The 14,195-nt window shown below is 40.3% G+C and overlaps 1 protein-coding gene across 1 annotated transcript; it reads right to left on the bottom strand.

Annotated features, from left to right (window-relative positions):
* Positions 1-1,005: 1,005 nt before the first annotated feature.
* On the bottom strand, positions 1,006-10,001 carry LOC136752584 (beta-1,3-galactosyltransferase 2). The gene is made up of 2 exons (XM_066708035.1): positions 9,844-10,001; positions 1,006-9,464 (listed from the first exon to the last, which is right to left on the bottom strand). Exon 2 carries the CDS (start codon positions 9,385-9,387, stop codon positions 8,419-8,421), a length of 969 nt encoding a protein of 322 aa, XP_066564132.1. The 5' UTR covers positions 9,388-9,464; positions 9,844-10,001; the 3' UTR covers positions 1,006-8,418.
* Positions 10,002-14,195: the final 4,194 nt, after the last annotated feature.

The following is a 14,195-nucleotide window of genomic DNA, read 5'->3' as shown; positions in this document are numbered from 1 at the left end:
TTAGCAATCAATTATTTATTTATCAATGATTGGACACCTATTTGGAAGTTGAAAACAAATATTTTAGCCCTGTCAACAATTATTAAATTATCAATATGTTTTGATTTTAAATGTAGCCAGAAACATAATCAGAAAGTAGCAACAGAACTTGTCAAGGAGTATTAACCCACCTCCAACCTCTGAATCTATTGAGAGCCTCAGAATATAGGTATAGAGGACACATACACATTAATATTGTAGTAAGAACATTTACTTAAACTCCAATAGAGAATACTACACACCAGGTATTCCAAAATAGTTCAAAAGTTCTACCAAAAACAGTCAAACTTATGTGTGGGTGTGTGTTTGAGAGAGGGAGTGTATTGAATGAGTGTTTGTGCCCTGTGGCCTACATTGCAGAGGTCTCTTTTTCTCACCTTGATCATCTTCTTCGGGTATGGATCAATTTTCTGTTCTGATCTCAACAAGTCTGGGCAAATTACTGAGTAGGCACCAATCAGAGGCAGCATTTTTATGATGTTATCATGTAGACTTCTCACAAAGTATTTTACAGTATTTGTAAACTACAAAATACAAAACACAAAAGTATTTTGATACAAAATATGAAGCCATTTTCATCAACCCTATCAAATACAAATTACAAAATCCTATTTTGTATTTTAAATACATGTATCATAAATACTGCCCATCCCTGCCTTTAAGTCCTGTAAGTTGCGAGGTGGGGCTTCCATGGATCGGACTTGTTTGTCCAGCACATCCCACAGATGCTTGATTGGATTGGAATTTGGAGGCCAAGTCAACACCTTGAACTCATGATTCATCAGACCAGGCCACCTTCTTCCATTGCTCCGTGGTCCAGTTCTGATGCTCACGTGTCAATTTTAGGCGCTTTTGGCAGTGGACAGGGGTCAGTTCAAATAACTGAATTTAAGAATCACCTTCTCAAGAATCCTAGAATCTTGTAGAACTCAATTTCTGCAATAATTGGACGCAGACACCAATTCCAAAGATATCAATTCTCAAATGTATTAAAAACAAAAATAAAATGTAGCACTACACTTACTACACTACACTTAGTTATACAAAAAGGGAAAAACTAATTAAAATTCACTCAAGATCAACAAATAAAAGACAAATCACTTCCGTGACCAAATCAAAGACCATAGAATCACATATTGAATTTTTTCGGATTCAGCCCCCAGTGTCCTATTTTAGGAGGCTCGATTTATTATTATTGTCATTTAGCTTTTATCCAGGGTGACTTACATTTGTACCCATTTATACAGCTGGGTATTTTACTGGAGCAATCTAAGTGAAGTACCTTGCTCAAGGGCACAACAGCACTGCTGCACCTGGGATTTGAACCCACAACCACAACCTCAGTCATGAGTCCAGAATCATAACCACTACTCCACAGTGCTGCCCAATAATAATTTATGACTGATGTCAATCCATGCCACCTTTTGGAAATGCCAGCTGGCCTGGGTTCGTAGCTCTGTTTCAGGATTTCTCTCGCCTGCTTCAAAGGTTTTTATTACCTCCAGGCCCTATTCCTCAGACATTTTCACAGCAGGGACTCCAAGCCATTTGGCCCATTCTAGGTGCCATCCTCCCAAGACTGTCACTTTCACGTAGAACCATTCATGGGCCGATGAGCTCAGGAATTCTGGTAACTTTGGGGGAGAAGTCTTCTTTAGATCAGAGCTCCAGCTCAGGGCTAGGATGCTCTATCAAAATACACCCCCCTTAATGCTACATACCACCTTTCTTGATTGGGACTGAGGTCGACAAGGACGTTATCCCCTTCAAGACAAAATAAGACGTTAAGCATTCATTTCAAAGTTATGTAACAGAATTCAACAGTGGACTTTACCATTCATGACTTCGAGAAATCAGAGAAAACAAACTAATAGTTCATTATCTAAGCAGAATGTATTACAATCAATTTGGAAATCCTATACTAACACATATAAAGGTTACATATTATAACACAGGTACATTAAAAACAAGAAAAACTATTGGTATTAGGGGTACTCAGTATATTGAGTATGGTTACTGATGATAACCAATAGGGGGAAGTTAATTAACAGAGGGAGGTGACTGGGAATTCAAATGTTATTCAGGCACCTGACCTCCACTATCACTATCACCGATGCCTATAGTGGGCAGGGACCTAGGTTCGAATGGTTGGCTTACATGGTAAGCCGGTGCTCCTTTGAACTTATGCACTCACAGATGCTTGGCTAGCATCCATATCACACTTCCTGTTATGATCCAGCCACTCAGGAGCAACGACCATATCCCTGACCCTCCAGCCGTGAGACAGCCTGTGCTTTCTCTCACATGACTCTAGGAGTGTGGTTTGCAAAGAACGCTGTCCAATTTAAAATTGTGTCCCCGGAAGGTGTCCACAATTTCAATTTCAGTTTCATATCGCTCAGAGTCTAAATGGTACAGAGCTAAATCATCGATGTGAGCGAGGCCCCCTTTAGGGACACGTGCAAAAATGGTCTCATTGGGAAGGTGTACCTTGGTGGCTGTATCATGTCTGTCATTCAATTCCACCTGCTTTGGTGTTTGCACTTGAGCCCACAACTTGTTCCGTTTACAATCGATAAGTGGTGCTAACCTGTTCAATAGATCCTGACCAATGATCAACTTCTCTGTTTCAAATTGGGAAATATAAACTGGGTGAACCAACTTCATCTTGCCAAAAGTGAATTCTAACCACGCCTTTCGGGTGAGCTGTGCCTTAGTCTCTGTGTAACTTGTCATGTTCACACTACAAGCTTCCACTTTCAGTTGTCGGTCTGAGGTTTCCATAATTTGTATCAGGTCACCAAATGTAGTGGCGGACATTAAACAAATTTCAGCCCCAGTGTCCAACAAGGCTTCACACTCCCACACACTCTCAATGGTCACTTCTATGTAAACTTGCTTGGCTCTGCCTCTCTGTGTCAGATCACCCAGTAACATCACCAAAGGTTCAGCTTGCTTGCAGGCAGCTTCCCCCACTGGGAGGTCCCAGTGAGCTGATGTGTCAGGGAAACTCCCCTGCCTTTCGTCCCATCCAATCAAAAACACGGAGGCGGGGACAGGGGGTGGTTCCAGAGCTAGTCATGCCTCAGGTGGCGAGTCCGGCCCTTTACCCTGGCTACTAACTTCCAGTTTGGGAAGAGGGGGCAAAGGGAGCAGAGCTAAGCGTAGCAGCAGCTCAGAAACTGCAGCATTGCTCAGAGACTGAGTTAACCCAACTGGGCTAGGAGCAGATTCTTTCCTTTATACTTTTTCTTGTACTTTGTTTTACTGTTACTCCACTTAGGATTTTATTTCTTTTTTTATTGTAAGCCTGGGTGTCTTGGATTCCATCCTTGGGAGGTTCTTTCCTTCTTTGAATCTCTGTCCCCTCTAACTCCAGTGGAGAAACAGGGCTCTCAGAACACATTGCCAGTACTCGGGTGCTTGTATCTTTACGATCAGAAGCGCTATTTTACTTGCTTTCCCAAGCTTTCTGTGCCATTTTACGAATTTCGGCCATGTTCATATACATTGCATCTGCATGTAATATGATAATTTCCTTAATCATTGGGAACAAATTAGCAACAAACAAACCCTTAAAGCTCACCTCTTCCTCGGCTCCGGGTCGATCTTGACCCCCAAAATAGGTTTTCCTAAGCTTTTCATAGTAATCATGGGGGGACTCATGCTTACCCTGTTTGATCTGGTGTGCGGCAGTCACTGCTGCCACTGGATCAATGAAATTGGAATAGTCCCTAATTAATGCTCTGCACAAACGTTGAAAACTATTGCAGACCATGGACCCTTGCCTTTCCATCCAAGAATGGACTTGGCGAGAGGTGGTTTTGCGGATTAGGAGAACCTTTTCCTTCTCCGTAGCCTCAGGATAGAAACGCAGGGCATACTTAATGTCCTTAATATACGCTTCCACATTTCCTTCCTTGTCTGCGGGGTTAAAGGTTTCACAATCTTTAGCCAGTTCTCTCAACTGGTGCATGTTAACCTTTCGGTCAGGACTCTCGGGAGAGGAAGTTCGCCTGTGCGACGAGCTTCTTACCCTGGGTGGGGAATGACTATGGGTAGGGGAACGATCAGGGTGAGGCAACCCGGGGTCTAAATGTGGAGACGGTGTGCGACTCCGTGCATTGGGCGGTTCCGGCTGTTCCTTTTTGCTGTCTGACCTCACCTTAGAGTATCACAGTGCCCTTATCTCTGTCACTTTGCAGACTGTTTACTTGGATCAGAGTTTTTTCCAATTCGTCTTGGCACTGTCTTAAATCATTTCCTAATTGCTCTCTCTGTTCAATTAAGTCCTCTTTTTCAGCATTCAACACAATTACTTGTTTTCCACAAGTCTCTAACTTTCCTTCAAGTTCTAAAGCCATTCCATGGAGTTTGGCTCTTTCTTCTTTTGCTTTCGCATACTTTTCTCCTAGCTTTTTCCGTTTTTCAAATTTGCTTATGCTAACGCTACATACCACCTTTCTTGAATGGGACTGAGGTCGACAAGGACGTTATCCCCTTCAAGACAAAATAAGATGTTAAGCATTCATTTCAATGTTATGTAACAGAATTCAACAGTGGACTTTACCATTCATGACTTCGAGAAATCAGAGAAAACAAACTAATAGTTCATTATCTAAAGCTTTCGCATACTTTTCTCCTAGCTTTTTCCGTTTTTCAAATTTGCTTATGCTCCAGTTCACTAGCCTTGAGCTTGCAAGTGCTAAGCTAGACATAACTTTCATCACCTCTATCGTTTAACAACTGAGTTCAACGCGACTCTACCCGAATCTCAGTTCCTGATACCTTTACAATCAATGCTTCACATTTGGGTAATCGTTGTTTTGGTTATTCAGTAACAACCCAACAGAACAGTACTAGATGAATCACCTAATGATCACAAGTAATCTAAAACAGACAAAAACATTTTGTGACTTTGGAAACCACGAGCGCAGTTCTAGTTCTACAAACAGTGAATTGCGCCTACAAAAAGTTTCTTTGTTTTCAAATCTGGACAAAATATCCAATAATTATTGCAGAAATTTGTTCTTTTCAGTCTAAGACTCCTCACATGGCGTACTAATTATGTAGTGTAAGGTACACTTATAAATTTCAGTTCAAATATGTGAATTTAAGTATCACCTTATCAAGAATCCTAGAATCTTGTAGAACTCAATTTCTGCAATAATTGGACGCAGACACCAATTCCAAAGATATCAATTCTCAAATTTATTAAAAACAAAGATAAAATGTAGCACCACACTAGTTATACAAAAAGGGAAAAACTAATTAAAATTCACTCAAGATCAACAAATCAAAGAACAATCACTTCCGTGACCAAATCAAAGACCATGGAATCGCATATGATAACACACAAAATGTTACACAAAATTACAAACACATTGACTACAATACCAGTTAGTAAGACTAAGGTGAGTCTCTCATTAGTATTGTTAGTCGGACATTAAATAACTAATGCAGGTTAGTATTTATGTCAAATAACTTCTCATTATATACATCAGTCTCATTTACGTTTGGGTGCCGAGAAAGATCCTATCATTTCTTGTAACCACAATTCTCCCTAATTGATTACTGTTCAATGATTAAGGATAGGCAGGGCCACCTATAATCTAGTGTCTATTAACATGTGTCAATTTCAGACTAAACAGTTAAACAGGAATGAGAAGATATTTCTCGACGTTGACAGATTTTATTTCTAAAATTGTCAAACAAAACTGTTTAATGCAGCACTCATTTATATTTAAGAAAATACTAAATGATATTACACATTCACAGAATAAAATTTCTAATTGATTTCTCAAATGTCATGAATAATAAACTCCAAACTTATCTGAACTTCGTCGCAGAGAGGCCTTTCTGTCTTCGGGCTCAAATAAAAACACACGGTCCGTGTGGTTTGGAACAAAGGCAGTCCGGTTCGGCATTGTCCAATAACTTTCACTCAGAAACAATCTATTCCCTTTCAAATCATGCCATTACTTCTGACCTTTGACCTTCTCTGAGCCAGATGCAGCAGGTTGCCAACATTCGAAAGTGTCCTCAGATATTGAACATCTCATTACTCCTTTAAGGATGCTTGTATCAGTCATGTTACTGTTGAGTATAGATAGGAAACTGTGTATGAAATTTCCAAAAATGCTATTTGTTTTTCAATCGGAGCTATGGATCATGGGATATCGCCAAAAAACAACTCGACTTTTGAAGGCTTATAACTCCTTACAGTTGGCAGATACGATGATGGTCACTATAGAACATGTATAGGAAACCATATGTGCTCTATCCATGCATGACCTCAACTTGACCTCTGACCTCTCCATCAAGGTCAAATCAGATTTTCATGCATTTCAGGGTTACAGCTTGCAAAATCCACCAAAGTCATCATGAATCATGTCAAAGGGGGCCAAATGTGTTGTTTTGTAAACATGTTTGAACTTTTACCTTTCTTCCAGGGTTCAAAGGTCCATTAAAAGTAATTTTGCCTAATAACTGCTTTCAGATTGCAGTTAGGATCATTCTTATTATGGAACACATATAGGAAACCATGTATGATCTATCTGAAAATGCCCTACATGTTGATCTTTAAACTTACTATAAGGTCAAAGTAAATCCTTCCACAGAAGAGCTATCAAGCTGCTTTAAAGATACAATTCTTTAAGATATATTTAACATGCTGAACTGCTTATATTCATTAGATACTCCTTTAAATCGTCTTAAAATGGCAATTTTACAACCCAGACGAAGTTTCCAGAAACTTCTTAATCTAGTTTATTTTATTTTTTACCTTTAACCAATGTGAAAATAAAACTCTGATTCTGTAAATGCTTTTTGACTTTTGATTATTTAATGGGGGTTTCGGGAATATATTAGTAATGAACTATAGTTAAAAGGGTTATGGGAAGAAAGGATTTTCTGCCTTGGGCCCCTTCAGATTCTAGAATCGCCTCTGAGTATGTCAGTCACTTGTAATGGATCCTGTGTGTCCTAAGAGTGCATTTAGATCAGTCATGTATGTATCAGAGGAAATCAAAACAGTGATCTGTTTGTGTGGTTTCCAGCCAATCTGCATTAGAGTTAAACTGAAACTCAGTTTAAGATTATTTTCTTATGGGAAACATGGTAGTCAAAAGTGTGCAATTATCATCTATTTGGGACAGATTTAATTTAAAACTAATATCATTATATTAATAAAATATGCAAAATATGAAGCTCCTTTTGAGCTACAGGAATGGAACAGATAAGACCCTATACGTCTCTCTGCTCCTCCAGACAGGTAACAGTCAATCTCAGGTGGCAGCAAACATCTCGTGTAGTTCCTTTTCTTCAGTTGCAGACTTTTTCAGGGCTTTAATCCACCCAACCAATCATTCACCTCTATAACATGCACTCAGATCCTGATCAGATTATGTTTAGCAAGGCCTCCTTCTCTACCTACAGTGAGGGAAAAAAGTATTTGATCCCCTGCTGATTTTGTACGTTTGCCCACTGACAAAGAAATGATCAGTCTATAATTTTAATGGTAGGTGTATTTTAACAGTGACAGACAGAATAACAACAAAAAAATCCAGAAAAACGCATTTCAAAAAAGTTATAAATTGATTTGCATGTTAATGAGGGAAATAATTATTTGATCCCCTATCAATCGGCAAGATTTCTGGCTCCCAGGTGTCTTTTATACAGATAACGAGCTGAGATTAGGAGCACTCTCTTAAAGGGGCAAACTCTCTTTGTCAGTGGGCAAACGTACAAAATCAGCAGGGGATCAAATACTTTTTTTCCCTCACTGTATGTCTATGGTCAAAAGATTAACACAATACTGTGCTGACCCTTATCTGTTTGGATAAGTTCAAACCATATATGGATGTGAATGGCTGATAGGAGATGTTGGCTCACATGGAGCATGAACCCTACATGGTAGAGAACTGTGCTGTAGCCTACAATATCTTACGACACAATTCTCTAATCCTGAAAGAGCCTTGTGATTTTAGGCTGTTTGGAATTCTTAGAACACTTCGATTTTTAGAAGTCCAGAATTCAAGCACTCAGACATTATTGAATATATGACTGTAAACCTGACAAACTACTAAAGTGAGCACTTCAGTTCACCAACGTAAATATTAAAAATGTGACCTTAAACACAAATGTCATGTGTGCTATCAAAGTGATTAAACAAAATTCAGAATTGTTTTGTTATAATTAATATACAAACCTACGACTGTCTATCTTTTATAGTCATACTGAGAGATGAGGACTGAAAAGTTCAGTTTTTCATCATTTCATATTACAATGCAGTTGCAAAATGTTGAACAACCAACTTCCTCTTCCCACAATGCATCTCCCAACTTCTGTGTTCTTTGACTGTGTTGTTTGTACTGCATCTCAACATGAATGCTCTCCATGTGTAAAGTCCTCCCACATTTGCAACAGCTGCTCTGGATGTATCCCAGTAGTTGCGACGAGCTGGGAGTAGCGACACTTTGAGTAGGGAATGAAATCGAAGGAGAACAGACCCTGCTGTGGTAGGGATACTGGCCTGATCCCCAGTTGGCGCAGACACAGCCCCACGTAGACATCCTCCAGGAACACAGGTTCCACCAACCAAGATGTAGAGAGCAGCTTGGAGGCCAGGTCAATGGAAAAAACGTAGCCCACCCCAGAGACGTAGATGGGATAAGTGTCACTGGGAAAGACCTCCTTTGGCATGTAGAACTTGCTGCCTTTGTTTCTGTGCACTGCGGTATTCTCCAGTACCAGCCCTGTGATGTAGTTCCTCTTGGGGTGGGCCGCGCTAGGGTCCAGGAGCTTGTTGACCAGGTAGTCCACATTGAGGAACATGTCTGTGTCAATCTTCATGGCATAGGAAGCCCTCAGGCAGTAGGAGACCAGCCAGTCCATGATCGCCATGGTCTTGATGGTCAGGTTGCGGTAGCTGTCCAGGAAGTCCTTCTGGATGATGTCATGGTGCTCCTGGCTCTCCCTCTCCAGCTCCACCTGGATCTGAGTGGCTTGGTCCCCAGAGGGCAGCCCCAGTACGAAGATCCGTAGAATGTCCACTCCTGGGACAGAGTTCTCCTGGCCCCAGGTCTTTCTGATGGCGTCTCTGGCTGGGCGCTCATGTGGAGCCACTGGGACCATGAGAACCAGGAAGGGGGTTCTCCTTCTGCACTTGTCTGGCTCGTTCAGGATGTAAGTGTGCTTGAGGGGGTACTTGACAACTACCACTGGAGCGGGTACCACAAGCTGCTTTTCTGATTTCCTGGGGTTCTTGTGCATAGTAATGTAGTAGATTGCTAAACAGCATATGAGAATCAACAGGAACACGCAAAACCTTTTTTTCTCCATTCCCATGATTCCACTGAGGAGTCTCAAGAGCCTTCAGCGCTGTGTTTTGCTCCCTGTCCTGTCCCCGAGGCTGATCACAATCTCTGAAAATGGAAAAGCGGAGAGATTACGGAGTGTGTTTGTGTTCCTTTGTGCGTTAGATAATCAATATCACGGTTTATAAATACTTCTCAACTGTGAAAAACGTTGTACTATAACATTCACTCAGCGATCTCAATTCAGAAACCTTTTGATGTACAACACCCAGCCGATAAAAAAAACTGCATCTTCTACTTTGCTGTTACATAACGCCGAAGAAATACAAAACCGCCCTTGATACCAACTTTGCAAACGCAGAATCAGTAGCTAAACAGACGCATTTTTTCCATGCAAATGTTCAATTTACTATAAGCATGGTAAGTGAAAGATTAAATATCTTAATCGGTTGATCCAATAGAAATAGTGTCAGTTTGCAATGTATACCTTTATCTCCCGCAGCAAACAGGTTGGCAGAGTGTCTGTATTAACTGCGGAAGCGACGTAGGTGATATAGTACCTATCCCTGCGTGCTGGGTTACGTCCCAAAAGAATACAAAGCACAAACCGGTTTGTTGAAGGAAATGTAATTCTACACGGATCCAAAAAGCCTCCCACCTGTGCGCAAGCTAGTACAACCAAGATCAAAGCACAACTGACCAGAAATGAGGGCTTGGTCAAGTTTTATTCCTGCGGTCCCCTTCCTGCTTTTACAATTGTGTTTTTCATGTAAACCACAGATCTGAGGTTGGATCACGAACTACTTCTACAACTTTCCATTAAGGACGATCGAGAAACTACAATCAGGAGATCCAGAACAATAGGTCTTAGGATAATGAACTTGTCACAGTCACTGAATTCTTTGAGTTAAAGGACGTATTGACAACATCGTATTATATTTATTAAATACATTTAAACTGTAATGACCCCTCATTACAGATCTGTCTAATATGCGTGTAAATGTGGGGGGTCCGGTCGCGCTGATTGGGGCGCATGCAGGTTCCCACTCTTGTGCAAATACAGGTGCCGACAATTAAAAGCGCATGGGTTAAAAATCCGGGGGATGAGAGAGGAGAGGAGAGGAGAGGATGTCGGTGTCGGTGTCGGTGTCGGTGTCGGTGTCGGTGTCGGTGTCGGTGTCGGATTAGTCCTAAAAGTGAACGCAACCCGATGTCTAAAGCAGGAGTCGGAGCTGCATGTTGAGATGGACGGGCCGGCGCCAGACAGCGAAGACACAGGGAAGTAGAGCGTTTTCTTGCCTAACCTTGCTCCCCTCCTTTCCCATCTTCTTCTACCGACACTGTATATTACAACGCTGCTGTAGGTGTAGTAATATACTGCTGAGTGATTCTATTACATTACATTATTTGTCATTTAGCAGACACTCTTGTCCAGGGCGACTTATATTTGTACCCATTTATACAGCTGGGCATTTGCTCAAGGGTACAACAGCACTACCCCACCTGAGATTTGAACCCACAACCTTATGAGTCCAGAGCCCTAACCACTACTCCACAGTGCTGCCTGTTGCACTCTCACGTTTACCCAATTAATTCTCGTTGTATTTTGGAATATAAAGGTCTTATTTATTACTTGGCTTTTATTATTTTAAACGGCTATAAAAGGGTGCTTTGTGTACAGTTGTGGGGTTGGGGGTGTAGTTCAGGGGGGTCTCTTTATATTTTGATATACCTACTGGGTGTTTCTTTATATTGCGTTATTGTGTATTTGTTGATTTTGAGTGGTTTATTGGAATTGTGGAGTTTTTTGTTTACAGTCGTGGGGTGTTTATTTTCATTTTATGGTTTGTAGGGTACTTTGAGATTTCATTTGTTATAAATGGTTCCCTGGTGTTTGTAATGTATTTGTATGCTAACATTGGCTTCCTTGTTTTGGTTTATTTGTGCAATACCGGACATTACCGGGGTTAAACAAAGGTGGTGGCAGCAAACCCAGGTGGTTAACACGCCCCACTAGGGGGCAGGTGTTACTGTAATATATTATTACATATATTATATGTTAATGATTTGTTTTGTGTTTTTCCCCACTAGAGATATAACTATGCAATTGCACTAAAACATTAGCCTGTATCGCCTGGCAGCACTTTCGTTCCAGTGGAAATAACTGTAAATGCGTGATTCGTAATCCGATCTCCGTAATGCATGTAGATTTATAGTAATCAATCTTTATATATAGCGCCCTCCGCATGGTAGCTATGGAGTGCTTTACATGTTGAAAGGAAAAAAACAAGTAAAGAAAAAAGCAAATGCAAAACTAGTTTAGTTTAAGGGTAGGCAGGGAAAGCGGAGATGTATCAAATTGGTTATGATGGATATTTAATTGTTTGTGTGCTCGCCCGCAAGTAATTTTATTTTTTCATTTTGTGTAACGCCTGCAAGGTCTGTGTTCCCCAGCATTGCCAGAAAATTGTTGGGTTGCTTGTATAATAAAAGCGCAACACAACGGGTTTTTGTCTCTTCCTGCAACGTAATATGCACAGATTGAAAAGCAGAGGCTTACTGTTCGCTGGAAAGTCCCTTTTTAACATTTCAAGTACAACACTTAAGTGTAATATAGGATAACCCAAAAGGAAGAGAACCTTTACACGAGGGGATTTAAATTCATTTTATTAGGTTGATTGGCGTCATTATTTGGTTAATCATGTATACATAAGAAAGTTTACAAACGAGACCATTCGACCCATGGGACTGTGTAAAACCCGGAACAAAACTGAAAAATACTTATTCTGGGCTCTGAAAATATTGTATTACATAGTGTAAATTATATTAATACATAACTTTAATACTAATAACAACAAATAATAATGAATACAAGTTATACAATTTGTTAAACTGAACAGAATTTGTAAAAGTAATAGTGCCACTAAGGTACAATAGTGCTACGATAGTTTCATGTTGGGGAACTATTTCTGGAACTGGGAATAGACACCCAAACTGGTTTCCCACATGCCACAGTGGTATCTGTACATGCAGAGTGAGCATCGCGAGGCTGGATTTCTAAGATTTAAAATAATGGCCCCAAAATAATGTATGGCCCAATTGATATTATTAAGTATCCCCTTTAAACCTAGTAGCATTATGCTGGGGCACTGTTTGTGGAACTGGGAATAGACCCCCAACGTGGTTTACTGTATGCCACAATTTAGTGTCATTGCCATGTGAGCGTTCCGAGGGTTGTTTTCTAATATTTTAACAAAAGTCCCCAAAACCATTCCTGTCCCCCTTGATAGTAGAAAGGGCCCCCTTCTAAAGTACAGTAGTTGCAATTTGTGAAACTGGGAATAGACATCCAAACCGGTGTCCCATATACCACATTAGAATGTAAGCTTTCCGAGGCTGGCTTTTAATTAATTAAAAGAAAGTCCCTAGAACCATTTTAGGTCCTTTGCATATTGGAAAGGATCCCATTTAAACCTACACTAGTTTCATGCTGGGGAGCTATTTGTGGGACTGGGAATAGACAGCCAAACAGACAGACATACCGAGAGAGAGAACCCAGAGTGAGTATAGAGCAGGTGAGAGAAATAGAGAAATGGGTAAGGGGTTCACTTTTTACTTCAAGAGGTTTTTGATATACCCCCGCGGATATAACTGATACTTCCTGATCATTCTTTATTTATTTTGTTTGTTTTGTTTTGTTTACATAGCTCTGTGTTCTAAAGGAATAATGAAATGTATACATATAATTAAGTTTTGACTTGCGTGCTAGTGCAGATGTGAAGACTCCTGTGGTGGCTGAAAGTTGATGCTGATAAAATGGCATTTAATCCAGATAATAAATGGCAGTGTAAAAGTGCCTAATTGTATTAAAGTTTTGGACTTCAAAAAAAAATAAAAAAATAATTTGACTATTAATCAATAAAACGACGTTACACTCTTGTTAGGAGTCTCAGTACTAAAGCTGAGGATCCCAGGTAAAATAAACTGCCTGACATGAGTTTGTTGGTGATAAACAGGACGTTTGATTCAATTAATTTCTTAAATAGAAAGCATGATGGGTAAGCATTTTAATTTATAAAATGTTTTTTTTTGCTACAGACCTATTCCTACAGGCGTAGGCCTACATTCACTCTTAAGTAAAGGTTCTAATAAGAACCTTTTAGGATTCCTGGGGTTGATACTGTGGAGGAACCCTTAAAGGTTCTTATTAGAACCTTTTACCAGGGTTCCTTCAAACCAGGATCTTTAAAGAACATTCAATGTATTTTAAATCAGAGAGGAGAAAACAGCCGACTGCCGAGCGGCATGCCAAGAGGCATCCCTATGGCACCATATCGGGTAACCGAACACCCAGGAGGGGAGGAATTACAGACAACATATCCCTTGAGCCCTGCTGAACGGCAGTCACTGTTGAACAGCCTTCCTAATCTTAGATGGGCTATCCATAATAACACATTTTGGGAGGGAATTGAAGTTTTGTGTGAAGCACATCAGTTAACATTAAAGGATGTTCACACATTGATCAAAGCTAAGTGTCCATGTGACAAATGGGAAGAAATGTCTGATATAATCAGATGGGGGAACATGGTCAGAATGGGTAGTACATGATGGGGAGTCAGTGGGATACTGGCAGGCAATATCAAGACTGAGAGAGGAAATGCAAGTTGTGTTGGGAAATGGACATGCTAATTGGTCTTATGTTGTGGGCATAACTCAGAAACCAGATGAATCTGTTGTTGATTTATGCAGAAAGAAAATGTCAAGCTTATGAAGAATGTAATGAAGCAAGTGACTCCCGGCGCCAAGTTGACCGAAATGATCACATATGTAAAAATGCTC

Source organism: Amia ocellicauda, chromosome 7, assembly GCF_036373705.1.
Source record: "Amia ocellicauda isolate fAmiCal2 chromosome 7, fAmiCal2.hap1, whole genome shotgun sequence".
NCBI classification, from domain to species: Eukaryota; Metazoa; Chordata; class Actinopteri; order Amiiformes; family Amiidae; genus Amia; species Amia ocellicauda.
Note: the sequence above shows the minus strand (reverse complement) of the source record. Positions and strands in the feature narration are given on the sequence as shown.